This window comes from Camelus dromedarius, chromosome 17 (assembly GCF_036321535.1).
Source record: "Camelus dromedarius isolate mCamDro1 chromosome 17, mCamDro1.pat, whole genome shotgun sequence".
Taxonomy (NCBI): domain Eukaryota; kingdom Metazoa; phylum Chordata; class Mammalia; order Artiodactyla; family Camelidae; genus Camelus; species Camelus dromedarius.
The window spans coordinates 11,076,955-11,091,380 of record NC_087452.1 but is presented as its reverse complement, the minus strand read 5'-3'; the positions used below and the strand labels follow the sequence as shown (position 1 = coordinate 11,091,380).

Here is a 14,426-nt window from a genome sequence, read left to right as displayed (position 1 = left end):
TTTTATGACTTTTATTAAACACTAGTGCTGCTTTAATTTCTGCCCTCGCGGCTTCATAAGTGAGCCTACCAATTAGGGCTCAGTTGTTTCGCTCTAAGAGGAATGTAGTTTCCTATTCTGGCTTACAGTTAAGGAACTCTTTTTCATTGTCTGCGTTCAACCAGTTCTGACTCAGTTAAGGACACAAAGATAAACAGAACCCCGTTCTGGACTTCGGCGTGTTTCCCCTCTAAATGGGACAGAGAATGTTTAAATAATACAATAATAGGTGATAAAACAGAATGCAGCAGAAGGTACCTGGGGGAAGATAGACGGAGACTTCCTCGTGCCAAAGAGCCGAGCTTAGGGGATCAAGCATTGACAAGAGGGAGGAAAAAAGATGGAAAAGGCTTTTCCAGCAGAGGAAGCTTGAGCGGAGGGAGCCGTGGAGGGAGTTGGGAACATGGTGCCCAGGATGGAAGGGGTGCTTCTGGGGGACGTGGCTGGGGAGCTACTGGAACGTTGTCAGAGGGGACGTTGTTTTAAAAGGAGCTCTAACTTGAAGTGGATGGAGTTATTTAAAGGTTTCGGACGGGGGCAATATCAGCAGATATGCATTCTACAGAGATGCCTCAAAGAAAGGTAATACCTCAGAGCCGGACGTTGAGAGGCTACCTCAGCAGTCCTAAGCCGAAAGAGGGCGAAGACAGTACTGGGGACAAAGAGTGAGGCGGTTGAGGGGGAAAATGAAAACTGTCGTCCTGAACTGTATTTGCATTCACATCTATTACCTAAGACAGAGGGATACTGGTGGGCGGAAAATAAGATTGTCTTTAATTCTAAAAAAGAGAATGGTTTTCCAAAATTTGTAGGACATGCAAACAAGGGTAGCTATATGGTCGTCGTCACGGAGATGGTCTGGCTCCACTGAGTCCTATTCTAATTAGTTTTTTCACCCTGACTTGTGCCAACCGATTGTTTTTGGTTCTCTGTTCTCGCTTCCTTATACCTACTTTTTCTTCAACAAATTAGCACCTAAGGTTTATTAATTCCACCAACAGATGGGCCTGACACATACTAGCCTCCCCACGAAAACGCTGGGATTGTTCATCAAGATGTTCTCTGCCCACACGGAGTTAGTTCCTCCCCAGGCTGCACAAATAGCTCGGGGCCTCCAGGCATCTCAATGAGGCTCAGGTGGCTGAGCTGCCAGCAAGCTACACTACACCCTCGGGGCTCCCCAGCTCCCCCCCTCCGCTGCCCTGGGAGCATCCCACCTGCCAAAGGAGGAGATGGGGCTGAAATCCTTCCTGGAAAGGCTGTCTTGCAGAACCATAGTCTGTTCTGAGCCTGTGACTGTGCGGGCTCTTAGGAGGAAGGTGGCTCTCACCCCTGTCCCAGTGGGAGCTGGGAAGAAGTGGGGGCCAGCGTCTAATCAACCCGCCGACAAGGGTATTAATGTTCATATACTCAGATTTGCTGTGATCTGGTGGTGGAAACAGGACTTGCCACTCAAAGCCTCAGGCCTTTTACATAGCGATTTATACCTCATAATGTAGCCGTATCTTCAAAAACAGACCCCAGCAGCCCCAGCCCAGTGGTCAGGCATATGTGCATGTCCTGGTTATTTCCAATCGTGTTCTCATTAGACGCCGTCTTCCTCTCTGTGGTCTTATTTTAGACCTTCATGAGCTCCACCAAATATAATTTAGTTTCACCTATATGTGGAGAGCTGCCTCAGGGCTGAAAGAGGGTTTCAGAGGGTCCAATAAGCATGGATGCCTTCTAAGAATCAGGCACTGTCCTAGACACTGCAGGTAAGAAAGGCACTTCACATGAGCCCCAACCTCCTGGAGTTCACAGGCCAGTGGGGGACAGCCAAACAAGGGGTGGTGCATTCTCCAGGGGCTCCCAGAGAGGGGGTGAGGCCCAGAATGAGACCGCTGAGGCAGGGTCTGCTTCTCTGGGCTTCCTGAAGGAAAACATGTGGGATGTGGCTTCCCAAAGATTGAGAGGTGAAAAAGGAAGGTCACACCACTAGGAAGACACACGGGCTACTTTGGGTCACTCCTGACACATGTACTCTGTTAGTCAGGAGGAGGACCAGGCGACCGCTGCCTGTGTAGGTCGAGGGAGGCGTCCCTGCAGCCAGCACCACACTGAACAGAGATGAACTGGCCACGCTGAGGGCAACTCACTTCTGGGCCTGTGTCCTGGGCAGAGGCAGTTTCCAAAGTCCTAGGTTTCCGGGCCTCCGTTTGAAAGAGATCAGACACGGAGCAATAAGCCAAAAAGGGGGTAGTATTTGTTATTTTGTTGTTTTTAGGACTTTTTCATCACTTAGTCCTTAAAACAATTGGTTTTCTGTGGTACTCACTGGAATCCCCCAGGGCAGGTGTTCTCAAAGTGTGATGGGGAAACCAGCATCAGCGTCACCTGTTAGACTGCAGATTTGCAGACCCCGCCCAGACCTCCTCCGTGGGAAACGGATCTGCATTAAGGACCCCTCCAGGTGACTCTGATGCACTCTCAAGTGTGCGAATGCCTAACCTTGGAGTATCTGCTAAAAAGACGGGCTCTTGAACAGCATTCACACAGAGTGTGGGTCAGCTGCTCATCAACGTTTTGCTAATATTTTCAGCCCCTCCCTGGGCCACGCCCTCCCGGTCCCACCCCTGAGCCCGCTTCAGCTTATTTTCTCACCCACCCCCCCACGACTGGGGTCACTTGAGCCTGTATTCATCCGCCTACCATGTCACTTCCTATCTAACACCCGCTCAGTGATTGCGTCTGGGAAATGGGGGCAGTAATATGATGTGGGCTTCTGAGGATTAGAGATAGCATGTGCGAAGGATCCGGTGCAGCTCCTGACACTCGGAATCTTAGCTCAGGCTGCTGTAACAAAGTGCCATGGTCTGGGTGGTTTATAGACAGCAGAAATTTATTTCTCACAGTCTGGAGGCTGGAAGTCCCAGACCAGAGGGCCATTGTGCGTGCTTGGGTTTTGGTGAGAGCTCTCTTCCTGGTTTGCGGTTGGGGAAAAACTCTTTGAGGTCCCTTTTTAAGAGCACTGATCCCATTCATGAGGGCTCCACCCACATCACATAATCCCCTCCCAAAGGTCCTACCATCTAACACCATCACATTACAGGATAGAGTTTCAATATATGAGTGGGGGCGGGTGTGGGGGGCACATTCATTCCGTAACATTTGGAAATAGGCAGTAACTCAGAGCTGTCAAACCTACTGTCTTGGGCCCAAATCCCTGCTAGTTGTGGATGGTTATTCGGAAAACAACCCCTGGAATTATTTGGTAGTCAGCGTGTGCCTTTCTTGGATGAAACTGACGAAAGCAGCTGTGGAAAGTGTGGAAAGTGTGTAAAGCATGCACCGCGGTGGAGGGGGTTCTGAGCACTGTGACCTCCTTTGCCTGTCCTGAGCTTCCTGCTTCCTGGAATATCAGGGCTGCCTTCGAGAACATAATCTTCAAAATCCTGTCCTCTTGTTTGGTATGGAGTGATATCTTAGCTTTTTATGTTTTTAAGTGAGTTTGCCTCAAATGATGCTACCTGGATCATGCCCATGGACCTTGAGATTCTCTCTCTTTCTCACACACAAACATACACAACTTGAAAGGAAAAGTATTGTAGAACTCAGAAAAAAAAACCAAAAAAAAAAAAACCACCATGGTTCCTGCTTGCTGTAGGAAAGACATTCTTGAATCCAAGTTCATGACTGACTCCAGGGTGGTACAAAATGCTTTCTTCCTGAGAGTTTAGCTGATTGTTAGTTACCACTAGCAGCTTAAACAAACTGGCACTCCCAGAAGTAAACACAGTTGACATTAGCCTTAATAACTGTCTCTAGCACAAAAAAGGTTGAGGTAAGTAATGCAGGTCACAAAGGCTGGCAGGTGACCAGGTGCTACCCTGTACTGGGAAGAAACAGGGCAGAATGGTCGGGTTAATCAGTCACCCTATGAAGGCCTGGAGATTTTGAGGAGGCCCCCACGCCTTTAGAGGATTTGTCTGGATGCGTTGCCTTGCAGCTAAATTGAGTGTTCAGTAAACTCCAAATTCCTGTCCATCTGAAAACAGCCATTCCCACTCTTCTCATCCCTGAGGCACAGGAGCGTGAGTTTCTTCTCAGAATCCTCCAGGGATGATCAAAACACGGAGTCTTCCAGGGTCTCAAATCCAGGCTCTTCCACGTAACTTACAACTTCAATGTCCGTTTCACCAGAACCACTTTTCTGCAAAACAAAGCATCCTTCCTTAGATGTCTTTTAGGGAACTTTCGGATTCTTTGAATTTCTTTACCATTGGTTTTAAATCAATTTTGCTTATAAAAAATAGTAAACGTCCACTGAAGAAAACATGGGAAAGGAAGAAGAAGACCCAGAAATACACCTGCGCACACAGCCCACTGTTTCTCTCCAGCCCTTTTTCCTAGGGAGAAGGTTATCTTTACAGTTTTACGAAGCCAAATGGATTAAGAGCCTTATAAACTGATTTCTTTCTGGGTAACCTCACATAGTATTTTAAATCATAGGCATTCGGCTCTCTGTATCCACGGGCTTCTTCTCCCTTTTGTCTATGGGACCAGAGCGTCTGCGGATTTTGGAATCCACAGGGTCTTCTAGAGCCATTCTCCCTGCAGGGAGCAAGGGATGCCTGCGACTGTCTGTTCTTTGCCTGCATCCAGCATATTCCATCCATAGTTTATTATAACCTTCCCTTAAATTTGAGTTTATGTCCAATTTGGGCTATTGTAAATAATGCTGATATTAATTACAAAATCCATGACAGAAAAATACCTCCTGTAAGAGATCATATTCCTCGCCCTCCGTTACTCATTCAGCACACTTTCGTACCTACTGGACACTTAGGCGCTGAATACTCCGTGAGGGACACGACAGCGGTGGTCTCTGCCTATGTGCTTTACACAGCTCGTGGTCTGCCTGATTTTGGAAGGAACCTTCTCTGGTTACATTGTAGAAGCAAAGAATGCTTGGAAATCAGTCTCTAACAAATTGAAAGCTCAGAATAAGTTTTTTAAGTAAGCCTTTTTTACTGCTAAACCAGCTCATCCCCGTCCTCTATCCCCCCCCCCCCCCCCGCAGTACCTGTCTCTTGAATGTTACAAAACAACGTCTGACTCGAACCTGGACAAGCAAAAACTTGTTTAACAGCAGCTCTGGGATGGCAGCTCTCCAGATCCCAGGACTCTGGGTACCAGCATCAAGCTCAGAGGTGCAAGCGGTGATTTAAAGTACAGGGTTCCCTTTCCCACCAGCCAAAGGCGTCCCGGGGTCAGCCAAACGTCTCTGCCGACAGGACTAAGGGGCCCCCTCGTCGCCCTTGCGCAGAAGCCCCGTAAGCGGGTTGGGCAGGTTCTGCCTTCGGGCCTGGAGCTTGGGCACTGCCGCCTGGGGCCCAGCTGCGGTTGGCTCTGCGCTGAGTCACGTGCTCTCCCAGGTGGAGAACGCAGGCGGTGAAATTGACAGCAAGAGCTGATACTTCTTTTTCCCAGTTCTACCCACTCGCCCCTGCCCTGCCCTGGCCTTCCATCCCCCACCCCCCTCTCTCTCTCTCTCTCTCCCCCTCTCCCCCCTCCCTCTCTCCCCCTCTCCCCCCCTCCCCCCCTCTCTCTCCCTCTCTCCCTCTCTCTCCCTCTCTCTCCCTCTCCCCCCCCCCACTCATCTGTTTTTACCCACCACACTACAGTGTGAGAAGAGAGTGGCTTGTCCGGAGAAGCTCGGCAGCAGTGGGCTCTGACATTAATCCTTTGCTTATTCTGAGACCGGGCTGTCTACCCCAAGTTGTTATTTTGCAGACGGGACTTGATTTTAATGGACAACACACACCGTAAGCTTATACAGTAAGCTGTTAAGCCAGTTTCTTTTGTCAACCTCAGAAGAGTCAAGGAAACCTTTGGGGGCTGTGTAGGGAAATGAGATGCCACCATTAAAATGTTCCATGAAGAGGCCAGGGCAAGTGACTTCAGTCTGCTGCTTAAACCACATGTGGTTTCTCAGGGAGGAGTGGGCCAGAGCCAGGAGGGAGGGACAGCACGAATTCAGATGAACTGAAGTAAGTTTCATGGTGGGGCCCACTCTCCTTCCAGAAAAGCTGTGGGACAACAGAGTACGCCCTGTTCCCCTGATAAAGGAGGCCAGAAGGCTGCAAGTAAGGGCAAGATGATTTTTTTTTTTTTTTTTTTGGCCAGCCTCAGTTCTCTGCTTCACTAGGTTAGTAACTATCATTGCCTAAATCATTCCAAACACCCAAACTGCAGACTCTAAAGAAAGGTCACCGCTTATTGAAATGATCTGTTTTGGTGAGTGTTTGATCAAACTTCCCTACAATGAGTCACCAGTTGAGCTGTCCAATCATGAGTCACTTTATCAGAGAGAAAACTAAATTTGTTAAGAAAATTACCTGATAAGGGTGAGTAAACCACAGCCTATAGGCTGAATTTGGATTGTTGCCTGTTTCAATAAATAAAGTTGTATTGGCCGGAGCCACGGTGGGTCATTTGCGTGTCACCTCTGGCCATTGTCACACTGCAACGCCAGCCTGATAAACCCTTTGTCCCTTTAATAATATTATAGGTGAGTCCCCAAACTCACCTATAATACAGTACAATCCCAGTCAGAATTGTAGCAGCTTTTCTGGTAGAAACTGGCTTTAAAAGTTATATGGAAATTAAAAAAAAAAAAAACTAGAATAACCAAAACAACTTTGGAAAAAAAAAATTAGGTTTGGAAGCCTTTGACCTCTAGGTTTACAATAAAGCCAGTCGTCAACACAGTGTTGTATTGGCATAAACTTAGACAAGTGGATCAATGAAACCAAATGGTCCAGAAACACACATGTATACATGCACAACTCATTTGTAACAAAGATGGCCAGACAGCCCACTGGGGAAAGGATGATTTCTTCCACCCCAGGATGCTGGAGTGAGTGCACAGCCATATGTAACTAAGGGTTCAGTTATGCCTTGGTGCTCTGGGTGGTTGATAGGGCCTAAGAAGGCGTATTTGGGGGGGGGGGTCATTTGCCTTCTCTATGGTTCTTTATACTAAGGAACTAGGAAGAAATGCTCTGAAAAACTATTGATTGTGGGCAGAATCATGGATTCTTAAAACATCAGAGCTAAACAGGACACTGGACCATCTCATCTGTGCCCCTTACTATACAGAAAAGGAAGTCAGGGCTTATGGGGTTGAAGGAGTTGCCCAAGGTCAGGGAAGGGATAGCTGATAGAAAATAAAAATTCACGTCACAGCTGAGTAGGACCTGTGCGATCTTCAAGGACTGTAGTGAACGTACATTAACAAAACAGCCAAAGAGCAGAATGACTAAAGCAAAGGCATCTGGCCTCTCGGGAAAAGAACCTGCCTGGTAATACAGAAAATGAGTAACGCAGTGACAGATCCCTGAGGACCCAACCCTGAGCAGATACCACATACCTAAGAACCTTCAATATTACCTCATAGTTGATGGTTACAAAGAAATCTTTAATATTGCTCTTTGGCGCCGGAACGGGTGGAAACAACTTGGTCCATAAGTGGCATCTGTAAACAGAGTAAAGGCAGGAAACAGGTGAGCAAGAACATCCTTTCTTGTCCTTAAATAGCTGCTCTAAAAATTGACCTATTAATCCCAGCATCTGCTGTTTTGTAAATGGAAGATCTTTATTGACTAAGACTTCCAAACGTCTACATTGAAATGATCGTTGAAGACCTCGGGGGTCCTGCAAGGCTCTGATGTGACTTCTGATCCAGCCAAGAAAGACGTAACAGTACTTGCTTCACGTTGGTGCATGTTACAGGTCTGACTGCTGAAAACAAGTGACGGAGGTCAAGTGTGTGGTCCTCCACTGTGACCTCCGAGGCTGGTGTGCAGCCCCTCCCACAACGTGCTGGCTCTCAGGGTTCACTTCCTGTTTCCTCTCCTTTGAACTGCCACCCCCCAGCCTACAGATGCCATCTGATACAACATTTATAATAGTGAAGCTGTTTAAAATTAAAGTCATTTTCTAAATTATGAAAGAGAGAAGACAGACCATGTTCTGAAGCCCCCTAAGTGGCTCTTGGCCTCACCAGATGCCAAAATAGATGAGAAGTTCTTATGGGGCCACTTGCAGGCTCTAGGATTGGTCTCCAAATCTGCCTGACACGTCTAGAATCTGCTTCTGACCTGGAAACACTCAGCCACTCAGGGTGACTGAAGGGCCAGGGTGGGACTTGGGACCTCATAATTGGGGATCAGAACATGGGAGGTGCTGTAGTGAGTTCAGTGTCCAGGGGGCTGCCTTTATCTGGGAAATAAAAAGGATGCCTTGGTGACACAAGAAAGGTGACCAAGGCAGTCAAGGCATCAAAAATAACCATGAATACAAAAACCACAGAAATTAATAGACTGCCGGCAAATTCAAGAAGCGTGCAGCTAATGGCAGAAGGCTATGCTGGGCTCTGTCCAGTTTCTGTAAATCACCTACTGGTGTTTCCCAGTTTTTGACTCGATCCACACTCGTCTTGGAAAGGCTTTGCAGGAAGACATGAAATGCTATAAATTCCACCAGATGACAAGAACCTTCCGTCTAGCGGGTGCATGGCAAGAATGCAAACATTCAATATTCAGACCCCAAAGGAATCACCCAAATAGAAAGAATACCTACATTCTGCAGATGAGGGAGAGCATTAACAAGAGGAAGCAGATGACTGCCATAAGCACAACAGGGAACCATTCTGTCCAGGGCTGCTTCTCATCATTTCCTGATGGAAAAAAAAAAAAAAAGAAGAAAAGAAAAAAGAAAGAAAGCAGAGCTAGAATCAGTAGTAGATAAGAGAAATGACCACATTAGGGCGTCAGAAAGCTTGGGTTGGCCTTGTAGTGCTGGGTGATGCTGGGCAAGTAGCTTAACTTTCCCGAGTCTCAGGTTTGCCACCTGTAAAGTCACAGGAGAGGGGTAAATACCCATCTCACAAAGTTGATATGAGGGTGAAATGAAGTAATGGCAGTGAGGCCACTTTTTAATTTTTTATTGAAGTATGGTCAGTTACAATGTGTCAGTTTCTGGTGTACAACATAATGTCCTGGTCATTTTTTTCCCCATTTGTCTTCATATTCTTTTTCATTAAATGTTATCACAAGATATTGAATGTAGTTCTCTGTGCTATACAGAAGAAATTTACTTTTAATGTATTTTTATATATAGTGGCTAAGATTTGCAAATCTCAAACTCCCAAATTCACCCCTTCCTACCTCCTTTCCCCCAGTAACCATCAGGTTGTTCACTATGTCTGTGAGTCTGTCTGTTTTGTAGATGACTTCCTTATGTCCTCTTTTTTCTTTCTTTTTTTTTTTTTTTTAGAATCCACATATGAGTGATATCATATGGTATTTTTCTTTCTCTTTCTGGCTTACTTCACTTAGAATGACGATCTCCAGATCCACCCATGTTGCTGCAAATGGCATTGTTTTATTCCTTTTTATGGCTGAGGAGTATTCCATTATATAAATACACCACAGCTTCTTTATCCAGTCATCTGTCAGTGGACATTTAGGTTGCTTCCATGTCTGAGCTGTTGTATATAATGCTCCTAGGAACATTAGGGGACGTGTATCTTTTTAAATTAGAGTTCCCTCTGGATATATGCCCAGGAGTGGTGTTGCTGGATCATATGGTAAGTCTATTTTTAGTTTTTTTAAGGATTCTGCATACTGTTTCCATAACAGCTTTACCAAACTACATTCCCACCAGCAATGTAGGAGGGTTCCCTTTTCTTCACACCCTCTCCAGCATTGATTGTGGACTTGTGAATGTTGGCCATTCTGATTGGTGTGAGGTGATACCTCATTGTAGTTTTGATTTGCATTTCTCTGATAATTAGCAATATTGAGCATTTTTTCATGTGCTTATTGGCCATTTGTATGTCTTCATTAGAGAACTGCTTGTTTAGGTCTTCTGCCCATTTTTAGATTGTGCTGTTTGTTTTTATGTTGTTAAGTTGTATGAGCTGTTTATATATTCTGGAAATTAAGCCTTTGTCAATCACATCATTTGCAAATATTTTGTCCCATTCTGTAGGTTGTCGTTTTGTTTTACTTATGGTTTCCTTTGCTGTTCAAAAGCTTACAAGTTTAATTAGATCCCATTTGTTTATTTTTGCTTTGTTTCTGTTTCCTAGGTAGAATGTCCTAGGAGAATGTTGCTAAGATTTATGTCAGAGACTGTTTTGCCTATGTTTATTCTAGGAGGTTTATCGTGTCTTGTCTTATATTTAAATCTTTAAGCCATTTGAGTTTATTTCTGTATATGGTGGAAGGGAGTGTTCAACTTCATTGATTTACATTCTGCTGTCCAGTTTTCCCAACACGACTTGCTGAAGAGACTGTCTTTTCTCCGTTGTATATTCCTGAGTGAGGTCAGTTTTAATCTTAAAGCATTATTTAATCAATCAGCAGATATTTATGGAGCACATTCTAGATGATACACCACCTGGATCTTGGAGCTTATCAGCTTCTGGTGAATAAAAAGGTTTTTAGATGGAAAAGCTACAAAAACGTAAGCCTACTTAGTAACGTAATTGCACTACAATCAAAATACTTTACAAACTTAGAAAGTAAAGTATGGAGTAATTCTTGTAGTTAACCACAAAGGTATCAGACTTTGTTGCGGGTCCTTTACAATCTTAAGTATCCTCAAAACACCTCTTACCAATAACCCCATTTCACAGATAGGAAAGTCACAGCTAACTGTACCGTGAGTCAGTACAGAAATCATAAATGTACAACATGCCACCCAACTCTCTACGTAAATTGGCTTCTAATCGACACTCATGGGCGGATCTTCTGTAGGCTTAGATGATAGCTTTGGAGGGTGTGTGGTTTTTTTTTTTTTTAATTTAAGATACTGGAAATGCATTCAGGAAAAACCCAGGGTCATTTACCGAATGGTGTTTAAAGAAGTAATATGCTTGCTAAACTGCCTGATTCACTTTTAGAGAAGAATACAAATCTCAAGTTACCTTCCCGAATCCAGGTGTCCTTTTTGTGCTTATTCATTCCTTTATTCACCCACGTAACCAATACTTATTGGGCTTCCATTATGTGTGGGGACTATACACGTTGCTGGGGGACGGGGTTAAACCAACCCATGTGAGCCCTCCCTTCCTGCTGCTGAGGGAGGAAGCCACTAATAAGTAAAGGCACGAGTGATTTAGTGACAGCGGCTCTAAATGCAGAGGTGAGGTGTCCACATTGCATGGGGAGAAGCAGGTCCCAATCCCCAGTTTGCCATTAATGGTTTCTTTTACAAAATGAGAGGTGGAATTTTCAAGTCCTTGTAAATATCTTAAGACTTCCTCAGACCCCAAAATACTTAAAACTCAAATCTTTCAAGGTATCAAGAGAGAGCGATGTCTTGAGGATTTCATGCTAGTGATTCCAATGTTGCCTTGATCTCTTGCTTTTTCCTTTTTCCTTTTTTTTTTTAACCCCCTGAGAACTCTTACTTGGGATTTATCTTTTACCTCCCAAAAAGCTTTAATCTCTCCTCCTTCATCTCTTCCCTTCTGCTTTCAAATATTCGTAGAGTCCTTTATCTTGAATAAGCCATTACTTTGCTCTGCCATCTCTCACAACTATCATCAAATACCTTCTTACTTTATTTCTCAGCCTAATTTCTTGAATAAGGGATTCAGGCTGCTTCATGTCTTCTTCCCAGAAATCACTTAAAATCACTGGTGGCTTCCTTCTAGTTGAATCCAGGGGACTGTCAGTTCCTTTTTCCAACTTTACTTTTCCTGATCTCCCTCCTAAATTTCAGACTTGGTGGTTGCACCCACCTGAAGAGACCAAGCCTTTGGCTCTTTTACCCAAATGTTCTTTTTCTTCGATATCATTTCCTTCTTTCCTTTTTAATTTCAACTGACTCCAGCTCAGCCTTAACCCTTTGTTATTTTCCACTCCAGTCTGTTCTCAGCTTTGAAAAGTTTGAGCACAGCTCTGTGTTTTAATTCCATGGAAACCTGTCTCGTGTCTTTATTCCTGGGCAGCCCTGACATGCAGCTCCACGTCTAGACCTGAGGCTGCCCTGTGTGAAACCCACTGGGATGTGTCACAGCTGACAACGCTCAGAACCAAACTCACACCCATTTTCACATCAGAACTCCTTCTCACTAACGTCCCCATCTTGGTCTCCACTCTTCCCAGTTCCCAAACTGGAATCCTTGAAAGTCACTGCAATTCTTCCCATTCCCTGTAGCCCCTGCCTCCTCTCCTCATCTGCTCGGTTTCCACCATGACGGCACCGCCAGCCACAAAAGTAAGAGAGACAAGCTTTTGTCTCACAAGCCCATACTTGCCTAGTCTGGAAACCTGAGTTCTATTCCCAGCTTATTGTGAAGGTGGCCATTCTGGGCCTCAGTTTCCTCATCTGTGAAAATAAGGGAGTTGAAATACGACCTTTAAGAACCCTCTCAATCCAGCACATTTTCTAGTACCGCTGACCCAATCAGGGCATTGCCATTTCATGTGTACTTACCTCTAACAAAACTGATCTTAGTATATTTTCATGGGTGAAAGTTTGAAAGTTGTAGTAAAAAACAAAAAATAAAAATAAAAGTCATCAGTAGCTGGCAGAAACAAATAGCGTATTTTCTATACATTTTCTATACATCTCTTAATACATTCACTTTCTAGGTCCCAGATGAGATGCAAAGTGCTCAACATGTGTACTGCTCACAGCAGCACTCCCAGGTGGGCACTGCCATCCCCACCTCACGGATGGAGGGACTGTGGCGGGGAGGGCAGAGCGGGTCAGCTCAGGACACGTGGCTCTGGGATTGGGGGGCTGGGAGGGAAGCCCAGGACTTGCTGAGCAGTTGTGCTCCTAACCAGGGTGGGGGGATCCCGTCCCGCCACCCACCACCCCCAAGCCAAGGACATGCTGCATGCTTCACAGAACACATTCTAAATGTTTCTCTCTCATCAAACACTCCTGAGTGTCCTCTTCCCAGCTAGATACCACTTTCCTGCAGGGAAGCCCCGCTGTGTTTTTGTGTCCTCACCGTTGCACGTGGCTAGGTTTGCAGGCTGTGTCCCCAGCAAAAGTTGCCTGCCTTGCAAGCTACCACTCCCCCTAACGTTGCCTATTCAGGACTGAATCCCTCTATTTAAAACCTGTGACCATGGCATCTATTTACAAATGAGCAGTAGCCAAAATGATGAAAAACAGATCCTCAGAGATAGAAACCTTTTATCTTCCCAAATGCCACACACACACACTGGTTCCAGGGTTAGTATTCAGTTCCCCAGAGTATCTGAGTATCCTGTTAAACCTAGTTTTTACCACACTTGCTCATAGCTAACATAAAGAGCAACTGGAATGAACTAATCCTGGTCAAATACCGTCTTGCTTTATTTCCCAGTCTGACATCCTGAACAGGGGATTCTGCCTGCTTCGTTGCCCCATCTCTGAAACTCACCATCCACACTCTGACCCGTTATGCAAGGACCCTAATAGGTACATTGGGAAACTGGAGACTCATAGACACGGCATATGAATTTAGCAAAGGCTATGTCAGCAGAAAAAAGTTTTCATGTTTACAACAAGGTTAAACAGGTGAAGTTTGGGTCCTGCAGAAAAAAATCAGCAGTGTTGTGAATATTATCAGGGTCATACACTTGGTCCCGTTAGTGTCTCAAATTGTGCAACCCACCCCCCACCCACCCAGGCGGCTGTGTCCTGATAATAGTGCCGTTGACTTCTGAGCATGGTTTCAAAAATCTTTTCAGTTAAACCACTCGCTGGTTGTTCACTTATGCGCTCACGTGGACAAGTGAGTGTTCTCACTGAATTAGCAAAACGTATAGAGGCAACTGATTTCATTTTATTCAATCAAAAAGAAGTTATTCGTGTACGCACGGTACTAGGTGGGAAGCGAAGTCGAGGTCACTGCCTAGGGGGAGGTGGCCCGTGACTCATTTCTGTGGCTTGGCTTCTGCAGTGCCCCACCTTGCTGTACAACCACTCCCCTGCCGCTCCCTGAGGACAAAACGAACCCCCAGAGAACGGAGCTGAGGTCAGCTCTACTGGCAAAGGGAGCATAAGCTAGCAGGTAAATTTAGTGCAGGAAAAAGCTTTCACATATTTGCTTCCAAATGGAAATTGCTTGGGGATTATCTACCGTTCAGTTATTACTAATGCAAAAAAGAAGATGAGAGTCAGTTATGTAAATAAATGAATTGAAGACAGCATGTAAATCAACCATACTTCAATTTAAAAAAAGTAAAAATAAAGACAGCATCTGCTCTGATTTTATTGAAGGTAGAACAGCGAACATTTCACGCTGACGGTATGTGTCCTTTGATCAAAATGGTGAAATTTCACACCGTGAAATTTGGGAGGCCCCTGAGTTGAAATTCTGGGGTCTC

The 14,426-nt window shown here is 45.2% G+C and overlaps 1 protein-coding gene across 2 annotated transcripts in view; it reads right to left on the bottom strand.

The window, feature by feature from the left end:
* Positions 1-2,753: 2,753 nt before the first annotated feature.
* The window catches only part of IL5RA (interleukin 5 receptor subunit alpha), a 35,502-nt gene continuing 23,829 nt past the window's right edge, over positions 2,754-14,426 (bottom strand). For both annotated transcript variants that reach the window (XM_064496301.1, XM_010985000.3), the window contains exons 10-12: positions 8,665-8,761; positions 7,474-7,558; positions 2,754-4,231 (exon numbers count right to left, since the gene is read on the bottom strand). In XM_064496301.1, the coding sequence (XP_064352371.1) occupies positions 4,145-4,231; positions 7,474-7,558; positions 8,665-8,761 (269 nt within the window). In that variant the 3' untranslated portion in view covers positions 2,754-4,144. The remainder of the gene's footprint in view (positions 4,232-7,473; positions 7,559-8,664; positions 8,762-14,426) is intronic.